This window comes from Euprymna scolopes, chromosome 45 (assembly GCF_053919585.1).
Source record: "Euprymna scolopes isolate OS-2025 chromosome 45, ASM5391958v1, whole genome shotgun sequence".
Taxonomy (NCBI): domain Eukaryota; kingdom Metazoa; phylum Mollusca; class Cephalopoda; order Sepiida; family Sepiolidae; genus Euprymna; species Euprymna scolopes.
This window is the reverse complement of record NC_136526.1, coordinates 4,901,682-4,921,882: the sequence shown is the minus strand read 5'-3', so window position 1 is coordinate 4,921,882 and position 20,201 is coordinate 4,901,682. Positions and strand designations below refer to the sequence as shown.

General features: G+C 31.2%; 1 protein-coding gene across 1 annotated transcript in view; it reads left to right on the top strand.

Moving 5' to 3' along the window:
• LOC145269224 (uncharacterized) overlaps positions 1–11,085 on the top strand; it is a 171,620-nt gene extending 160,535 nt beyond the window's left edge. The window contains exons 8-9 of the mRNA XM_080124844.1: positions 7,434–7,706; positions 10,517–11,085. Coding sequence (XP_079980970.1) covers positions 7,434–7,706; positions 10,517–10,758 — 515 coding nt within the window. The 3' untranslated portion in view covers positions 10,759–11,085. The remainder of the gene's footprint in view (positions 1–7,433; positions 7,707–10,516) is intronic.
• Positions 11,086–20,201: the final 9,116 nt, after the last annotated feature.

Sequence of the window (20,201 nt, the reverse complement as noted above, 5' to 3'; positions counted from 1 at the left end):
TATATATATATATATATATATATATATATATATATATATTTGGTTGGTTGGTTTTGTTTTACGGCATATCAACCCTTTTCAGGTCATTTAATGCCGAATCCAAAGATTTTGAAGAAAAATTTTTTAATAGAATATATTTGTTGTTTTCAAGTCGGTTTCTATTTAACCCATAACAGGTACTACCACTCCGGGTCAGAGTGGACCTGGGAGCAATGGCAATTAAAGAGTGACTCCACACTCCCCAAAGTCCGCAAGCTGGGGCCTCACCACTGGATATAGTTTAAGGTCATATCCAGGACCAAAATATATATATATATATATATATATATATATATATACTCCTAAAATGAAGTAGTCATAGATATATACTCTTATATAAGTATTAATATGTTGCTACACATGCATGAACATGTTCCAATCAGCTAGTTACAACTAACTAGAGACCTCTACAGTCGATATTGCTTATACATGAGTTGTCTGACTGAACCATGCTCATGAATGTGTAGCGACATGGTAATGTTTTAAAACAAATATATATATATATATATATATATATATAATGACTACTTCATTTAATCACATAAATTAATATACAAAAGTATAAATTTATGCGTAAACTTTAAGTATTTACTTCAAAAGTGCTCAATATGTAGGTAGAGCTAGTTAGTAAGTTATAAAATATATATGGCAATTAAGCTACACAGAATATTCCGCGTTTCATCCACGCTAGGATTTGTCAGGCTTAAGCCTTACTTACTATATATATATATATATATATATATATATATATATATATATATATATATATATATACACTTGTGCCCGATATTATTCATACCCCCCTTGAAAATTGAGTTTATTAGGTGTAACTTTGTTAGAATTTATTGTTTACGTCCATATTGATACATATTCTTAATAAACCTCTTCTGATCATTTTCGTCATTTTAAAATCTCGGGATACTTGTAATAAAAGAAATATACAGCTATTTATAAAATCTGCAATGTTCAAAAATAATCATACCCCCTTATTTTTTCAGTATTAATCGAGTTTCTGACTGTTTGTTTCCTGTTTCATTCTTATTTTGAATGCTTTTATACAACCTTTGATTAATTTCATTTCGTTTTTTGCATTTTTCAGAAATTAAAATGATATCAACTGAAAATCAATAAAAGAATAAAAATTATTAGAATGGGGAAGAGAAAAGAGCTCAGTAATGATCTTAGGACTAAAATTGTGAATTCACATAAGGATGATTTAGGTTACAAGTCAATTTCCAAGAAATTTGAGGTCCCTACAGCAACAGTACAGAGCATCATCAAAAGATTTCAGAGCCACCACACAACAAACAACTTGATTGTTAGAGGAAGGAAAAGGAAACTATCTGCTAGAGCCACCAGGAATACTGTAAGAAGTGTTAATGCAAATCCAACCACCACTACTAAGGACATTTTAGAAAATCTGGAGTCTTCTGGCATAAAAATATCAAGGCAAACATTGCAAAGGACTCTGCATGAAAATGGTCTGAAAGGAAGAAGACCAAGAAGGACTCCATTGCACACCGGAAAACACCTTGCAGCACGTCTAAAGTTTACTAGGAACCATGTGAATTCTCCAGAGTCCGTTTTCTCAAGTATTTTGTGGACTGACGAAACAAAAATTGAATTGTTTGGCCATATGGATGCTTCTTACGTTTGGAGGAAGAAAGGAGAAGCTTACAACCCAAAGAACACCATACCCACGGTGAAACATGGTGGTGGTAGCCTAATGTTTTGGGGCTCCTTTTTGGCTAGTGGTCCAGGTAGTTTGGTCAAGATAGATGGAACCATGAAGAAGGAGCAATATTTGGAGATACTCCAGAAAAACATTAGACAGGATGTGGAGAAGCTCCATTTAGGACCAAACTGGATCCTTCAACAGGATAATGATCAAAAACATACTGCCAAAATAGTCAAGAAATGGTTTGAGGATAATCAAATTAATGTTTTGGAATGGCCTAGCCAGAGTCCCGACCTGAACCCTATCGAAAACCTCTGGCACATATTGAAAACTGAGGTTAAAAAGTGGAAACCTAGAAATTTGAGGGATTTGGAGAACTACTGCATTGAAGAATGGTCAAAAATCAGTGTTGATGCTTGTAAAAACCTTGTTGATAAATATCCAAAACGGTTACAGACAGTTATTAAGAATAAAGGGCATGCTATTGACTATTAGTAAGAGAGGTATGAATAATTTTGAACTAGTGACATTATTGTTTTTCTTTGTATAATGTTTCAAACTTGCATAATTTATTTATTTGTTGAGTTTAAATTAAATGCTTATGCTTGATTTATTGTTTGAACTCCCTTTAATATTGTCTACCTTCTGGTTTGAGCAATATTCTTATAGAAATCTCAAAGATCCGAGGGGTATGAATAATATCGGGCACAAGTGTATATATATATATATATATGATTAGTTTTTTTGGAAAAAGAATTCCAGCAGAGTGCTCAATTAAAAGGAAAATCCGAAATGTAAGAGCGTATTTATATTTTGTGTACAGAAAGTTGAAGAATATTGGCTGAAGAGAGCTTGATAAGGATAACGGTTCTTATTATCGGGCTTGAAACCGACGGTACCAATGATTTGTCTCATCTAACAACTTTCTGTACACAAAATATTTCAATCTAAATTTTATTACCCTATTTTTAAACGAGAAACAAATAAACAAACAAACAAAATTTTATTACCCTATTTTTAAACGAGATTAGACATAACTTCAAAATGAACTTTTAAAACGCTTTTAAACAAGACTTAAACTGAATGACAGGGGGGGGGGATGCTTAAAGAAAAATAATAATATAGAAGGCATCATCCCATACTTTTTAATTCATCGCTTCAAATGTATTACCTTATTAAAGTAACATACAAAAAAAAATAAAAAAAAAAAATTTTTTTTAATTTAAAAAAAAAAAAATAAATAAAAGAAATAAAGGATAAAATAAATAAATAAATAAATAAATAAATAAAAATTATGGTGTGCATTTATAGAGTTCCGGTTCCGGTTAAAGACAGATGAGAGTCGGCTGAAGAGAGCCTGAGGCGGACATTAAGAGCTGTCCTCAACTACCGGGCTTGAAACCGTCGGTACCGACTACAGATATAAATGTAAATTCCTGTATATATTATACAAATATGACAGCCCCTTTAAGAAATACGTTTCTTATCGTTGAGCACTTTCTGTTGAATTAAAAAGTCGGTCAATTTAGCTCTTATGCGTAGATCATCGTATAACGATTTGATCACTGTCTGTCTGACGTAATGAACATTTAAATTAAAAATGTTTAAAATTCAACGCTATTTCACATGATTAATGGTAGCCGAATGGATACGGCCTCCGCTAATCGAGCCAGAAATGTCTCGTGTCGCGGGGTTCGAATCGTTCGACTGGTAGTAATCGTGACACCCTGCACTGAAGAATCCCGAAAGGATGAAACACTAGTGTCTGTAGGTATTTAATTATTATAGTAAAAAAAATAATTATATATATATATATATATATATATATATATTAGTGGCCTGGTAAAGCCACAAGGGAGACAACCAAGCAAAAAAAAAAAAAGACCCTAAGCAAAATTCATCCCAAATCAGCAAAACCAAAGTTGGCTTGCCAGGACACTATATATACAAATGTAGGCAAATTTGGGTATATTTTATTGGTCTTAAAATATAGGTTGTTTTTTACGAATTATCATAAAATTTTAATATATTTTTTCATAAGTTTTAGTTTCGGTTTCGATTCAAGCTAATGGATATTTTTTTTATTTTTGAAATCGCAACTTTATAATATATAAAAATCGATAGAAAATTGACTCTATAATAATATATACGAAATCTGCAAGAATTAAAATATCATATTTAAGCGTACTTTATGACCAGGCTATGCCGGATGTCCCTGCTAGCTTAGATAAATACTTTTGCAGTTTAAACAAAAAAACTACAATAATATCAGAGCGTCTCCATTTACACTGAACATCTACAGAATGCCAACATCAATATATTACATATGAAGTAGTACCCTGCGGAATTTCTACAGGTCCCGCTAGTATTTGTTAAACTATAAAAAGGAAGATACTAGAATCGTTATTTTCATGGCAAGTGCTCGTCTGAACTTCAATCTATGGTCCTCCTTGCCAGACTTTCACGAAGAACCCTCGTCTAGTTGAAACCACTATCAATAATTTCCCCCGCTCTTTATCCGTGCCTATACCTAAACGTAGATTCCATGAACAAAGCTTCTTTCTTAGTACTGCACACCTGTGGAACTCTCTTCCGATTGTCTGCTTTCCAGCTGACTACAATATGATTGTCTTCAAGTCCAATGTAAACAAGTTCTTGATGAACCGTCCCCCTAAGTAATCCAATTTACAAACTTACCACTACTTATGATTGCTATGCTATAATCACATCGACTAATGTATACCCATTAAGTCTTATCCTCGAGTGGCCTCCGTGCCTTGATAAGTGGTGATTTCTATGTAAAAAAAAAAAAATTAAAAAATACTATTTTATTTATACTCAATCAGAAGTGCCTTATGCACTAAAAAAAAAAAAAAATGTAATTGGCATTTTGTTGCACTTTTTAAGATTTTAAATATTTTATAAATTTTCTTATTATAAAAAAACGATTATTATATTTATGATAATTTTTTTGGCAGAAGAAATAAAATTAATTGCATATAAAACATTGGAAGAAAAATTTCAAATCGTAAGAAAAATCAGCACTTCTGCACTATTGGGACGCGATTTCGGAGCTAGTAATACTGGATCTCACATGAAAACAATGGTATCTACGTATTCCTCGTATTTTTGGGATGATTATATCCAAAAATTACGAAAATCGATGAGGTAGAAAATTATTTATTAAAGAAAATAAAAAAAAATAGAATTTGATGAAAACGATAGTAAGACACTGGAGAGTTTAAAAGGGATGTAATTTTCCGTTTCAATTTAAATAAGATGGCAGCAATTTTTCACGTGCTACCATAATTTTTTTGGAATAATTCAGTAAAATTCAGTAAATTCAACTGCATAATTTGGAAACTAATATTGTAATCTATATATAAAAGCGAAAATGTATGTATGTATGTATGTATGTATGTATGTTCGCTTTTTCTGTGTGTCTACAAAAGGCTTTTTTCAGAGACGCGGTCGCTCGCTTCACAACTTTTTCAAACTTTTTATATCACATATAAATCGTAATATCTCACAGTTAACAACGAAGCTCGCCTGTCTATTTGATTTGCTCGATTTCGGGGGGATAAATATTCAACATTTGTCGCTCGCCGCATGTAGGTTAGTCTTTTTCCTATAACATCTTGCGAAAATGAAAATAAAAAAAAAGCATTCCGCAGTAAATGAAATACTATCCCGCAGTCAAACTTGACCTCATTAACTCATTAAAACGGGCACCTGCTAAATCCAAGTAATTAAATAAATTCAAACGTGTTTTCATTAGCATCTCGCGGTGGAGCAATGGTTAACGTCGCACGTTTTTTTTTTTTTCACACTTTAATTTACAACTTTGCCTCAACGGTTCGGGTTCGATCCTCATACTTTTTATCTTTTTAAACCCCCCACCCCACCCCTGGAGTTTCCATACACACCTCCAAACACCCGGGCAACGCCGGGTACCTCTCGCTAGTTTATTATAATTGACAAAAAAATCAGTTGAAACCATTGTTTTTTTTATCTGAAAACTCCATTTATCGACTACAAAATCTCGACCAATAGTGTAGAAGTGCCGAAAAATCTAAAATCAGTTAATCTATATAATTATAAAACTCAAATGACCTTGTAACGGGTGTTGTAACCCAGCATCCAGTTTAGGACTTCTGCTTACGCATGCGTAGATAAACCCATAACAGCGTAAACAAATAAACACCCATCGCTACTTTTGCAGAATTTGACCGTTCTTAAAAAACATTCATAAATTTTCTTCTACACAACCAACATAAATAACCCCGAAAATATTTTTTTTTTAATTTGCGTCACAAATAAAAAATCAACGCGACAATAAAACATATTGTTTTACTGTGTACGTTTTCAGCATCCCAATTGCTTGTTTTTTTTTTCGTGTTTAAATTAAAAGATATGTCAAAATTTGAATTTAACTTTAAGTATTATGGTATTTGTTTGTTTTCAGCGTCCCAATAGTTTTTTTTTTTTTGGTATCTGTTCAGTGCACATTTACCTATAAGTATGGCAAACAAACAACTTATAATTCAATGGCTGTAAGTTTTTTTTTTTTTTAAATAAACAATTATAAATAGTACGACTCATAGAAATCTATCTATATTCTTTTATCGTTTTTAATATACTTTCATAGAAATGTTTCTGTTATGTCACAAAAAACTATTTTCTTTACGTCACAAGTGTCATGCTCATACATTAATTCCATGGCTAAAATAAAATACTGACCCAACGTGTCACGTGTAGTCTAGTTATCAATAAATTAATCATGATTTGCAAAAAAAAAAAAAAAAAAACCGTGCAAAAAATCTAAAATCAATAGATTTTGTCAAAAAAACAATCATTTATTTATTTTAATATTGAATAAATTTTTTATACAGACAAAATTTATTAATAATTCGCTGATTTGGGATTTTTTTGTTGTCGTTTTTTTTCTTTTGCAAATTAAAATAAATCCAATATTCTTTTTTTATTATGACAAAATGTATTGATGCTTTACTGATTTAAAATTTTTCAATCGATTTTTTTTTGTTTTTTTTTTTAAATCAATTTATTAAATAATCGTTCTTTACAAAATTTATTTACAAAATTTATTGATGTAACTCGATAACTGATACATTCGGCAATATTTCCATTGCAAGTGCTCGTCTGAGCTCCAATCTCTGGGTCCCCCCCTCGCCAATCTTTCACGAAAAACACCCGTCTGGCTGAAACTACTGTCAATAATTTTCCCCACTCTTTATCTGTGCCTAAATCCAAACGTAGATTCCATGAGCAAAGCTTCTTAGAACTGCACGCCAGTGGATCTCTGCTGCTTGCCTGTTTCCCACCTGACTACAACTTGGATGTCTTCAAGTCCAACATAAACAAACTCCTGACAAACCGCCCCCTTAAGTAAGACACTCTATCAAAACCCCCAATACTAATGATTGCTACAATACTATCTCATTGATTACTGCACACGCAATAACCCTTATCCCTGAGTGGCCTTTGGGTCTTGATAAGTGGTGACCCCCATGTAAAAAAAAAAAAAAAAAAATTTTCAATCAATGTTTTTTTTTTATTTTAAAATCAAAACAAAAATTTTAAATCAATTCATCAAATAATCGTTCTTTACAAAATTTATTGATGTAACTGGATAATTTTGCATTTTTTTTCTCATCTTCTGTGCTTATATCGTGTTTATCTTTTCTGTTCCGCTCAGGCGACAAATATTGGTTGTACGATGCTAACCATATGGAAAGGGGCTGGCCTTTGGAAGGGCGGCCCCTTGTAGAGTTGGGCCTGCCGGGCGATCTGAAAAAGATCGACGCAGCATTCACATGGAGCTTCAACAAACGAACGTACCTAGTGAGCAACGACATGTACTGGAAGTTTAATGAGATGGAATCCTACATGGTCTACGATTATCCACGAGCTATGACGATTTGGCAGGGTGTGCCAACTCCGCTCGACGCAGCATTCCAGTTCACCGACAGTAAGTATATACATTCGCCAATATTTCCATGGCAAGTGCTCGTCTGAGCTCCAATCTCTGGTTCTCCTCCCCCCCACCTCGCCAATCTTTCACGAAAAACACCCGTCTAGCTGAAACCCACAGTCAATGATTTTCCCCACTCTTTATCTGTGCCTAAATCAAAACGTAGATTCCATGAACAAAGTTTCTTTCTTAGAACTGCACTCAGCATTCCAGTTCAAAGACAGTAAGTATATACATTCGCCAATATTTCCATGGCAAGTGCTCGTCTGAGCTCCAATCTCTGGTTCCCCCCCACCTCCACCTCGCCAATCTTTCACGAAAAACACCCGTCTAGCTGAAACCCACAGTCAATGATTTTCCCCACTCTTTATCTGTGCCTAAATCAAAACGTAGATTCCATGAACAAAGTTTCTTTCTTAGAACTGCACTCAGCATTCCAGTTCAAAGACAGTAAGTATATACATTCGCCAATATTTCCATGGCAAGTGCTCGTCTGAGCTCCAATCTCTGGTTCCCCCCCACCTCCACCTCGCCAATCTTTCACGAAAAACACCCGTCTAGCTGAAACCCACTGTCAATAATTTTCCCCACTCTTTATCTGTGCCTAAATCAAAACGTAGATTCCATGAACAAAGTTTCTTTCTTAGAACTGCACTCAGCATTCCAGTTCAAAGACAGTAAGTATATACATTCGCCAATATTTCCATGGCAAGTGCTCGTCTGAGCTCCAATCTCTGGTTCTCCCCCCCCACCTCGCCAATCTTTCACGAAAAACACCCGTCTAGCTGAAACCCACAGTCAATGATTTTCCCCACTCTTTATCTGTGCCTAAATCAAAACGTAGATTCCATGAACAAAGTTTCTTTCTTAGAACTGCACTCAGCATTCCAGTTCAAAGACAGTAAGTATATACATTCGCCAATATTTCCATGGCAAGTGCTCGTCTGAGCTCCAATCTCTGGTTCTCCCCCTCCCCCCACCTCGCCAATCTTTCACGAAAAACACCCGTCTAGCTGAAACCCACAGTCAATGATTTTCCCCACTCTTTATCTGTGCCTAAATCAAAACGTAGATTCCATGAACAAAGTTTCTTTCTTAGAACTGCACTCAGCATTCCAGTTCAAAGACAGTAAGTATATACATTCGCCAATATTTCCATGGCAAGTGCTCGTCTGAGCTCCAATCTCTGGTTCTCCCCCCCCCACCTCGCCAATCTTTCACGAAAAACACCCGTCTAGCTGAAACCCACAGTCAATGATTTTCCCCACTCTTTATCTGTGCCTAAATCAAAACGTAGATTCCATGAACAAAGCTTCTTTCTTAGAACTGCACTCAGCATTCCAGTTCAAAGACAGTAGGTATATACATTCGCCAATACTTCCATGGCAAGTGCTCGTTTGGAATTATGAAGAGGTGAGTGCGATTCTGTATTGTTGGCAGTCGGGCTGTTTTTTATAGATTAAGTTTCTTTTAAATATCTTTCTTTTTTTTTTTTAAACAAGGAGGTCACCAGAGCCCAGAGGCCACTTGAGGATAAGAGATAATCAGTAATGGTGGAAATCGGGTAAAAAGTGATTACCTGGCAAATATACCCGGTAAACAAAGCGCAAGAGAGATACAAACAATTACACTTCAAGGGAGGGTTGTTGGTGTTGTTTCATCCAATGTCATTAAGCGCAGGTGAAATGTGAACAAATTCCGCAAAATCTTTCACATTAATTTCGAACACACCCTTGTCATATCAAAGAACTTACTGTTGATTTTATATGCCTGGCCTTACTGCTTGTGCAGTGACAATGGCTTGAATTTGTTTAAAATGAAAACGTCAAGCATCATGGTTCAATTGTGCTTTAAACAGAAACATTAATTTTGAACGTGCTCCTGTCATATCAAAGAACCTACTGTTGATTTTATTCATCGGGCCTTTCAGCTTGTGTGGTAATAAAACTTCTCAAATGCACTTGTGATGTTAGGCTGTGTAAGGTGTTGACTTTTTAACTTTGGTCAAAATTGCCTGTTTTTTTCTTTCGTCGGATTATTTTGATTATATTACTTATAGAACACATTCCAATACAAAACCTATCTAAGAACACTGCCAGGCACATAAAGCACCTTTGTGAGAACTTTCAGAAAAACCGGCCTAGCCATTTTTGAGTTCATGGGGAACGAACTCAGACATAAAGTTTTTTTATATGAGAGTGGATAGTTTTTTTGATTTTTTTTTTTTAATTTTTTGGATTAATTCGCCATTTTTAAAAATTAAAAAAAATTTTTTGGATTAATTCGCCATTTTTAAAAATTAAAAAAATTGGGGGGGGGATTAATTAAAAAAAATTATATGATTAATTCGTCTTTTTTTACATTTTTTTTTTTATTAATTCAGCTTTTTTTTTTTTAATTTATTTGATTAATTCATTTTTTTTTTAATTATTTGATTAATTCATCTTTTTTTAAAAAAATTATTTGATTAATTCGTTTTTTTTTAAAATTTATTTGATTAATTCATCTTTTAAAAAAAAAAAATTGGTTAATTCATCTTTTTTTGGCATTTTTTTTATTAATTCAGCTTTTATTTTAAATTTATTTGATTAATTCATTTTTTTTTTTAATTTTTGCATCAATTCCTTTTCTTTTTTTTTTTTTTTATTTATTTGATTAATTCATTTTTTTTTTTAATTTTTGCATCAATTCCTTTTTTTTTTTTTTTTAATTTATTTGATTAATTCATTTTTTTTTTTTTAATTTTTGCATCAATTCCTTTTCTTTTTTTTTTTTTTTTAATTTTTTGATTAATTCATCTTTTTCAGGTAAAACGTACTTTATCAAGGGAAAACACTATTGGGAGTACGAAGACCAGAAAATGCGAGTGAAAAGTCGAGAACCAACAGGCAATATCGCCGAACGATGGATGCAGTGTCCCAGCGCGCAGAAGCGTGCATCTTACAAGAAAGCAAGAACCAATCCCACAAACGGATCAAGCCGAATGGCCGAAGCATCTGGACTTCTTCTGTGGGGTCTCAGTTATATCACTAGACGGCTGACAGCCTAAGTCAAAAATAATTTTCAAAAAAAAAAAAAAATTAAAAATGTTTCTTAATTTTCTCTTTTTTTTGGGGTGGGGGGGGCGAGGGTTGTTAATGCAAGATTTTAAAGGGTCGAATATATTAATACTATTCTTTTCTAAAAGAAGAAAAAAAAATTTTTTTTTAAATATTGACAAACTTAGAGGCAGGCGAAAAAAAAATGTGACTCGTTTTTTTTCAACACCGCTTTGTCATAAATATTTTTTTTTTTTGTGTGAGTGGAATTGTACTGCAGCATTGCCATGTAACATTTCCCGACATTATAAGGAGTTGTGGTTGACCTCCACTTTAAACACATAGTCGCCATCTTTAAAAAAAAAGGGACGTAAATATGTAATCGTCCATACAGAATTATTCCCCTTGTATTTCCCAACATAGTTAAAAATAAAAAAAAAGAGACGAAAAATAAAGGAATTAAAAGTAAACCTACTTTCACTCAACACCAATTTGGTAGAGTAACATTCACAAAATAACCAAATTTAAAAGCTCTGTAATTACACATTGAGCTTCATAATTTAAGGATTGGTATAAATAAAAGGTGAAATATAATTGAAAATCATTTCCACCGAAATATAACTCGAGTCTTGGACTTCCGGTTTGTTGGCTGTCATGGCTCTTGTGAGCTGCGACGTTGTTTAGCTGTGGAAATAAAATATATATATTTCCCCAAACAAACTCACCAAGTTTATATCATGTACAAATTAACATTTTTGTTGATAATATTAAACAGAAATCGCGTCTGACGAGTTGATGGGAGGAAAATTTCTATAAAAACATAAAATCATAGAATTGTCATCCCATTAAGGAAACGGCTACAATGCAGAGATCCAAGGTGAAATAAACAAGAGTTATAGAAGAGAAAAAATGTAAGTTTTTGAATTTCAACAAAATTTTGTATTTATATATATATATATATATATATATATATACACACACACACACACACACACAGTATCGAAACCCAACCATTCTGTCAATACGTAAACTTTTTACCACTATAAAAGCTCCGAAATAAATTTTAATGTCTTCATTATCAGCTACCTGAAGTTCTCTATCTTTTTTTCATGGAAAGCTATGAAAACATGATAATTTTATAATTATGGTAAAAAAAAAAAAACAATTTTAAGTGTTGAAAAAAAAAAAATGAGTTTCCTGTGTTTTTTTTTTTTGTTTTTTTTTTCGCCTGGTTTTAAGTGAAACACTTCCGATAACGTCTGAGAATAACTTAAAAAAAAAAAAAAAGACAACAAAAAAAAAAACCCTCAAAATATATATCATAACAGTTCTGTCAAACTCGTTTTATTTTGACAGTACAGTCGCAACACTGATTTTCCAGACACCCCCCCCTTGATTGAATACAGCTTTGTTGTGTTAACTAAACCTCCATCATGGTTTCCAAGTCAAATGAAACTAAAAACACAGCAACAACAAGAAGCAAGGGAGATTACTCTAAACTAAAAATAAATAAATAAATAAAACAATAAAAACAAAGCAAGTCTTCATTGAAACAAGTCTCTTAGAATTTCAGAAGAGGCTTCCATCATTGTCAGACAATCTGTACCTGTTCTAGGCCCCAGATCCATTCTGTTTCAATTTTTCTCCTTCGGCCTCATTTCCTTCAGTCTGTCTGTCCAGTGATGCAACTGAAAACAAGGCCTTATACAAAGATCCATAATGATAATAATAATAATTCACCCCCTCCTCCTAAAACCCACCGATTATACACCTGCTATGTCTCTGAACCACTACGAATTGCTGGAAACTTAAACCTTTGAATTTGCCTGTAAAGTCACATAAGATATAATCTCAAAATAAAAGAAGACTACCACCAGCAGGTGCAGAGTAAACATAAATTATCACATGCTGCACACGGAGACATCTCTTGTTGGCTGCTGCATAAATTAGTTTGATTAAAAGGGGTTCTGGAATATCAGCAGTGGGGGGGGGGAATCGGTGTTACGCCTGTGTTCTGGTAACATTTAACGGTGCATCAGAAACCGTTTTTGTATATTGATGATGATGATGATTGATAATATTGTCAATAATAGAACTGGACAGCCTAACATATTTCGAACTACCGAAAATCGCAGACTTTCACAGCACGGATATTATGAAAGTTCCTGCCAATATGTACACACGTGATGGCTAGCTCTCAAACTCGTCGCGAGATCCAGAAACCCGTTTAAAACGAGAAAAATATCAAAGGGATGATACAATAAATTAATAATATAAATTAAGAAGTTATTAATGAAAACAATGATAACAATCCACTGGCACAATGCATGATGTAAACCGGGGTTTCCCAAACTCCAGGACACCATGGAGCCCCTGAGCAGGGCAAAAGTTTTTCGCGGAACACTAACAAGATAATTTATAAAATAAATATGAAAAAGATTAATTTCAAATTTTAACACTAACTAATTATTATTTTTACAACCATTTTTTGTTTTTTTTTGATTAATCAAAAATTGTTGCATTTTTTTTTTTTTTGTTAATTTTTTTTTTGTTTTCTTTTTCATAAGCCATCCTGAGATTCTTTATACCTGTAGTTACGTATCAAATCTCTGTCCAGTAAGAAAGATCAGCCTCACCCATGGAACCCAAGGGTTTTGTGGAGCCCGCTTTGGGAAATCCTGGTCTAGAATACTGCAGATAGCTACTTGTTCATTTTTTGTTAAATTTATTTTTTTATTTACTTCGTCATGAACCATCCTGTTGACAAAAAAAAAAAAAGGAACATTGTAGCGAAAAAAGGCAAGTCGAAATAGAAAATGGCCGACAGAAAAGAAAAAGACAGAAAGAGAAAGAGAGTAAGAGAAAAAAACAAACGACTTCTCTAAAATAAAGTAATTTCACTTTTTACAACGGTCGTGTATTGACTTGCTGATTACATAGAACAATTTTGTGCAAACACTGAGTATCCTTACTTCTCAGTGGATCGACTTTCTGCAATGTATTCGAAGTACCTGAACACTGATTGGATAAAAAAAAATAACCAGAGCCTCCTCCTTCTACTCCTGTAGTTACGTATCTCTAGCAAATAAAAAAATTAAAAAATCAAAAATTAAATGTCTGCAGCCATTTAATTTTCCCATATAAAGCATTTGGTCCTCCTTAAGAAAAAGCTTCCGGAGCCCCCCAGCTTCACCCACCGAGTCCACTTTGGGAAACCCTGCTCTAATGCACGTGGAAACTGTCAAAATAATCACTGATTACTCCCCCTTATAATGTTATCTAGAAAAACCTTGATCTAAAAATATCAAAAGCCTTAAATTGAAAAAAAAAAAAAAACGAACAACGATGTGCCTGAATGTTTGAGTCAATAGTAACTTTAAGGAATCCTAACAAAAAGTCACGCTCCCATCAAGCAATTTACTACTACATAAAATCATTATATTTGACGGGAATAAGTATTGTTTAACAGAAATTAAAAACATAATGAAATGATAAAAGGAAATATATTGGTCAGTTAGAATCAAATATCAATTTGTCAGATTCAAAACTATCGATGACAAATTTCGAGAAATAGGCCAGCTTAACTTTATTATATAGAAAGAAAAGGATATTTTTTGTTGTTCTTCTCCTGAAAAATAACATTAAATTATGATTTGGATCATTTTGATAAAAAAAAAAAAACATCTCGTAATGTTTGATTTTTCTAACATGGCCGATAAAAAGATATATTGAAGGAAAATACATTTAGATTTAACAAATCGGAATAATTATTTTTCTTTTACAGAAATTAAAGCAAAATACATATTTTTTATCTTGTCAAAACATAATGAAAAATAAAAGGAAATATATTGGTTAGTTAGAATCAAATATCAATTTGCCAGATTCAAAACTGTCAATCATAAATTTCGAGAAATATATATAATAAATAATATAAATATTCTATATAATAAAGTTAAGCTTAACTTTATTATGTAGAAAGAAAAGGGTGTTTTTGTTGTTTTTCTCCTGAAAAAAATAGAAATAAAAATAATCAACTTGTCAAGAATTTTTTCTACCATGTCACATGTCAGATTCAAATTTATAATTGAAAACAAAAACATCGAATTGTTTTTATAAAAATAACTAGAAGTTGTACCCGGCGTTGCCCGGTATTAAACGTAATGTAAAATTCGTAAAAAATACTCGAGCTGAAATCAAAACCAAAACCTAAAGACAGTGAGGCAAGTACGATAACCATTAGACCAGCTTGATGTGACTTTTAAATAGTGTTTTCAAACCAACTTATACTTAACATAAAAAAAAAAAGCTGCCATATGCATGCAGAATCGTAGAACAGTTGCAAACAGATAAAAATCCGGTGGCCTCCCACATACCAATTTTTCAATTTTGACCTGTTAGCGACCCTTTTTTCCGGATTAAAAACAGATTAAAAAGTTTTCCACATATCTGAATACTCTATAAATCAAATTTTAAGCTTATAGATGAAAAATTCGTTGAGTATATAGGTTGAGAAGTGTCCTCACACACATTTTTATAGATACACAGATTGTTATTCTCACATAAATAAATGGCAATTATTGCATGAAAACAGTTTAATGTTTTAATTAAAAAGAATTTTAAAAAATTAGAAGAATAACCCTATTGTAAAAAATTTTTGGCGCTTCTGCATGACAGTTACATATTAGCAACAGAGACAAGTTATTGACCTTTGTTCTTTGAAAGAGAAACGCCGTCTAGCGGCCATTATGTGAACCTCAAATATAAACAAGTGTTTTCGATAGAGCAAAAATATATAATAATGAAATAAATAGCACAAAAATATATGAAACATTTATTGTATAAAAAAATGTATCAAAATATAATTTTAATGGATTAATATAATTTTTTTTCAATGAGTGATTCATAACTGAAAATAAAATAAGAAATTTGATAAAAACATAAATCATTTTTAACTTGTCTTTAGAATTTATTTTTGTTTAAGGTTGTATAAAAATGTAGCAAAATATAATTTTAATGTTTTAATATTATTTTTTCATTGAACGATTTCTTTTTAATGAGTGATTTTATAAGTGAAAATAAAATAAATCTTAAAAAAATTAAACATTTATAGATTGTTTTTCAGAATTATTTTGGGTTTTTTTCTGTAAAATTTGTATGAAATGTATCAACATAAAAATTTTTTGTTTTATTTTTTTTTTTTTTTTGCTTTTTGTTTGTTGGATTTTTCACAATAAGGTTGTATAAAAATGTAGCAAAATATAATTTTAAAAATATGAACCATTTATTGATTGTTTTTTTTTTCACAAACTTTTAGAAAGGTACGAGTTATCTACCCCTGTTCTTTGAATGAGAAACGCCCTCTATCGGCCGTTCATGAAACTAAAATACACACATTCGTCTCATGACACTGTCGTATAGAAGTGCAAAATATAATTTAAAAAACGTGAAACATTTATAGAGGTTTAAGAGGGTTTTTTTTTTGTTCTTTTTTTTGTACAGAAAGATTGTATAAAATTGTAGCAAAATATAATTATAATTTACACAAACTTTTAGAAAAGAAAAAGTTATCAACCTCCTGACAAGTGGTTCTTGAAACTAAAATACAAACATTCGTCATGCAGAAGTGCCAATTTTTTTTTTTTTTTTTTTTTTTCAGAGCGACATTCTAGCGACATTCTTTTAAGATTCTACTAAAGCTAATATTAACCAAGTTTTAAAACACTATTTTCCGATTGAGAAGTCCGAAGACACAGTTTCTTTGTTATCTTAAATCCACACTTGCAATAAAATTAGGTGATTGTTAAACTAGAGTTGACAGATCAATTTTTTTTTTAAATAAGCAAAAACATTACATGCTTAACTGTCATGTCGAAAATAGTGATATATCTTAAAAATTACACAAATTAATCGAGTTAAAAAAAAAATGTCAGAAGGCGTTATGGTTTAATCTAAAATATACGTTCCAAATTATGTCCCCTGTTTGTGAACTCTTCACCGTCTACTTTATAACATTTTTCTTTAAATGCAATTTTACCCAATTTTCCGTAAAAAGTTAGTTTTAACTATAACTGTGCTTATTAAGATATACTCGATAGATCGATTTTTTAATATGTGTTTTTAAGGAAAAACAGCAGTACTTAATTAATTGCCACGTCGAAAATAGTAATATATCCAAAAATTCTGAAAATTCATCAAGTAAAACGTCTATCGCTATGGTCTAAAACAGTACGTCAGCCATTAAAGTGGCAAAAAGGGATATAAGTATGTCCCCTGTATTCGCAAGGTGTTCACATCTAGGGAAAATACAATTTTCCGTAAAAATTACTTAAAAATAAAAAATTTTCTACTTGATGAATTTTTCGTAATTTTGGGATATATTACTATTTTCGACATGACAAGTCTTTTTTTTTTCTTGTCGACTATCTTAACAAGCATCTAAATAACTTTCTACTAAATAAATTTTCGTAATTTTTGGATATATTACTATTTTCGACATGACAATTTAGTACGTAATATTGTCTTTGCTTGAAACGGCATATTTAAAAAGAAATCGATCTGTCGCCTCTATCTCAGGAAGAAGCAAAAATTATTATTTTATTAGAAAAAAAAACAAATTATTACTTTAGAAGAAAAACAAATTATTACTTTAGAAGAAAAAAAAGTTATTTCTTTAGAAGAAAAAAAAAAATCATTACTTCAAACGAAAAAAAAAAAGTATTACTTTAGACGAAAAAATAATTATTACTTTAGAAGAAAAAAAAATTATTATTTTAGAAGAAAAAAAAATCATTATTTCAGAAGAAAAAAAAATTATTACTTTAGACGAAAAAAGAATTATTACTTTAGAAGAAAAAAAAAATTATTACTTTAGACGAAAAAATAATTATTACTTTAGAAGAAAAAAAAGTTATTACTTTAGACGAAAAAATAATTATTACTTTAGAAGAAAAAAAAGTTATTACTTTAGACGAAAAAATAATTATTACTTTAGACGAAAAAAGAATTATTACTTTAGACGAAAAAATAATTATTACTTTAGAAGAAAAAAAAAATTTGTGAAAAATTAAAAACAAAAATATTTTGATTTTTTAATAAAATTTAACTGATTGAAATCTGTCGCACAGGACCAAATAGAAGAAGAAAAATTAAATAACTTTTAAGGAGGTTTCTATGGATAATAATCATAATTTAGCAACAGTTATTTTTATTGCTATCATTATTATTAAAAAAGAAATTAAATAAAAAATGACGTTTTTACAGATAACAGAAGCCCGTGGTCAACAGTTTTTTTTTTTTTTTTCAATTTTTTTTCACCCTAAAATAATTAATAATAGTTAATAATAATTAATAATAATTAATTAATAGTCGTCAAACGACGCCGCTTAACAAGACACAATAACACATGAAATCAAAAAAAAAAAATAATAATCAAAAATAAAAAAATAATCAAAAATAAAAAAAACAGAAAAAATTTAATATAAAAAATATATAATTCTAAAAAAAAAATATGAAATGACTAAAATATTTAAATTTTTTCCCCTTCTTTAATTTCAAATTTATTTTTATAATCACTGACCATATTTGCCCGCGTGAAACACGCAATTGCGTTTTGCGAATACTCTTGTATAATATTCACACACCTATCCGTGTACAAATATACGTGGCATACTCATACATAAAATGCATATACGTATATGTCATTTTCGTTAGATATCTGTTTTTGTATAATACTTACTCACATATAATACTCACTCGTGTATATATATGTCTCTCTCTCTTTACATATATATATAAATATATATATATATATTTTTTCCGCACATATATATTTATATATATATATATTTTCCCCACTCTTTATCTGTGCCTAAATCCAAACGTAGATTCCATGAGCAAAGCTTCTTTCTTAGAACTACATGCCAGTGGAACTCTCTGCTGCTTACCTGTTTCCCACCTGACTACAACTTGGACGTTTTCAAGTCCAACATGCGGGTCTTTGGAACTCCCTTCCGGGATTCTGCTTTCCCAACTGCAATGATATGCAGAAGTTCAAGTGTAATGTTAACAAACATCTTTCTACTCTTCTCCCTTCATAATGACCCCGCTAATTAATTCCCTAATAGTAGCCCCCTGCTTCAAAGTGGCACTGTGCCTTGTTTGGGGTGAAAATTGAATTAAAAAAAAAAAAAAAAAAAAAAAAAAACATAAACAAACTCCTGCCAAACCGCCCCCTTAAGTAAGACACTCTATCAAAACCCCCAATACTAATGATTACTACAATACTATCTCATTGATTACTGTACACTCAATAACCCTTATCCCTGAGTGGCCTTTGGGCCTTGATAAGTTGTGACCCCCATGTAAAAAAAAAAAATATATATATATAGGAGCAAACAGTTAATAAAACATGTGAAAAAACACTTTGAAAAAGAGTTAAAAACATATTTAATCTGAAAAGGAAACACTTAATAAGTGGATAGTCCTTAATCCGCGGAGTTTCGAAGAAATACTTTCCTTCTCATCAGAGGGTAGGAATTAGCAAAATGCGGGATCGGATTTTGCATACAAAAGTATTTGATGAAACAACAAGTAAGTCAAAGATCTTACTTGATAACAAAAAAGTGAAGCAGAGGGAATATGGTGAAGAAAAAGGTGATTACACGTGAATGGATAGTCTGGTGGAAGATAAAAACTCCAGTGACGGTAAAATCCAAAAATATAACTTCAAGAAAGTTAAAAGAATTTCCATTTGCACAAGTAAAATCCAAGGAAATCTCGTAATTGGAAGATGGTCCAAAATAATCTTTATATATATATATATATATATTCAAACTTTGTTATTCAAAAATATTCCAGAATGGCATCTCATTAGACGGTTAGAAAAAAGCCCTGATTAACATTTATCTGAATAGATTTCGATCTTGTTATTTACGGTACCAAATTTTTCTTCTTGCAGTCTTGGTTTAAAATATATATAATAGTAAAAAAATTTTATTATTCGGCAGAATACTCCAAAACTAGTGTGCTAGGGAATCCTTAATCTGCAGAATTTCAAAGAATATATATATATATATATATATATATATATATATATATATATATATATATATAATTACTTCATTTAATCCCATAAATGAATAGATGAAGATACAATAGGAAGAGCTAGGTAATAAGTTATGAAAATATATATGGCAATTAAGCTACATAGAATATTCTACGTTTCATTCTCGTGAGAATTCGTCATATATATATATATATATATATATATATATATATATATACATACACATACAGGTGGGGGGGGCGTCTATATATTGTATATATACATACAATGCAGGGGTGGAGTGTCTTTAAATCTGTACCAAATTTTGGAAAAAAAGTAATTGTGTTAAGTAATTTTACATATGTTGTGCGATTTTATGTCCATTTAAAAAAAAAAATCAAACTAAGCGTG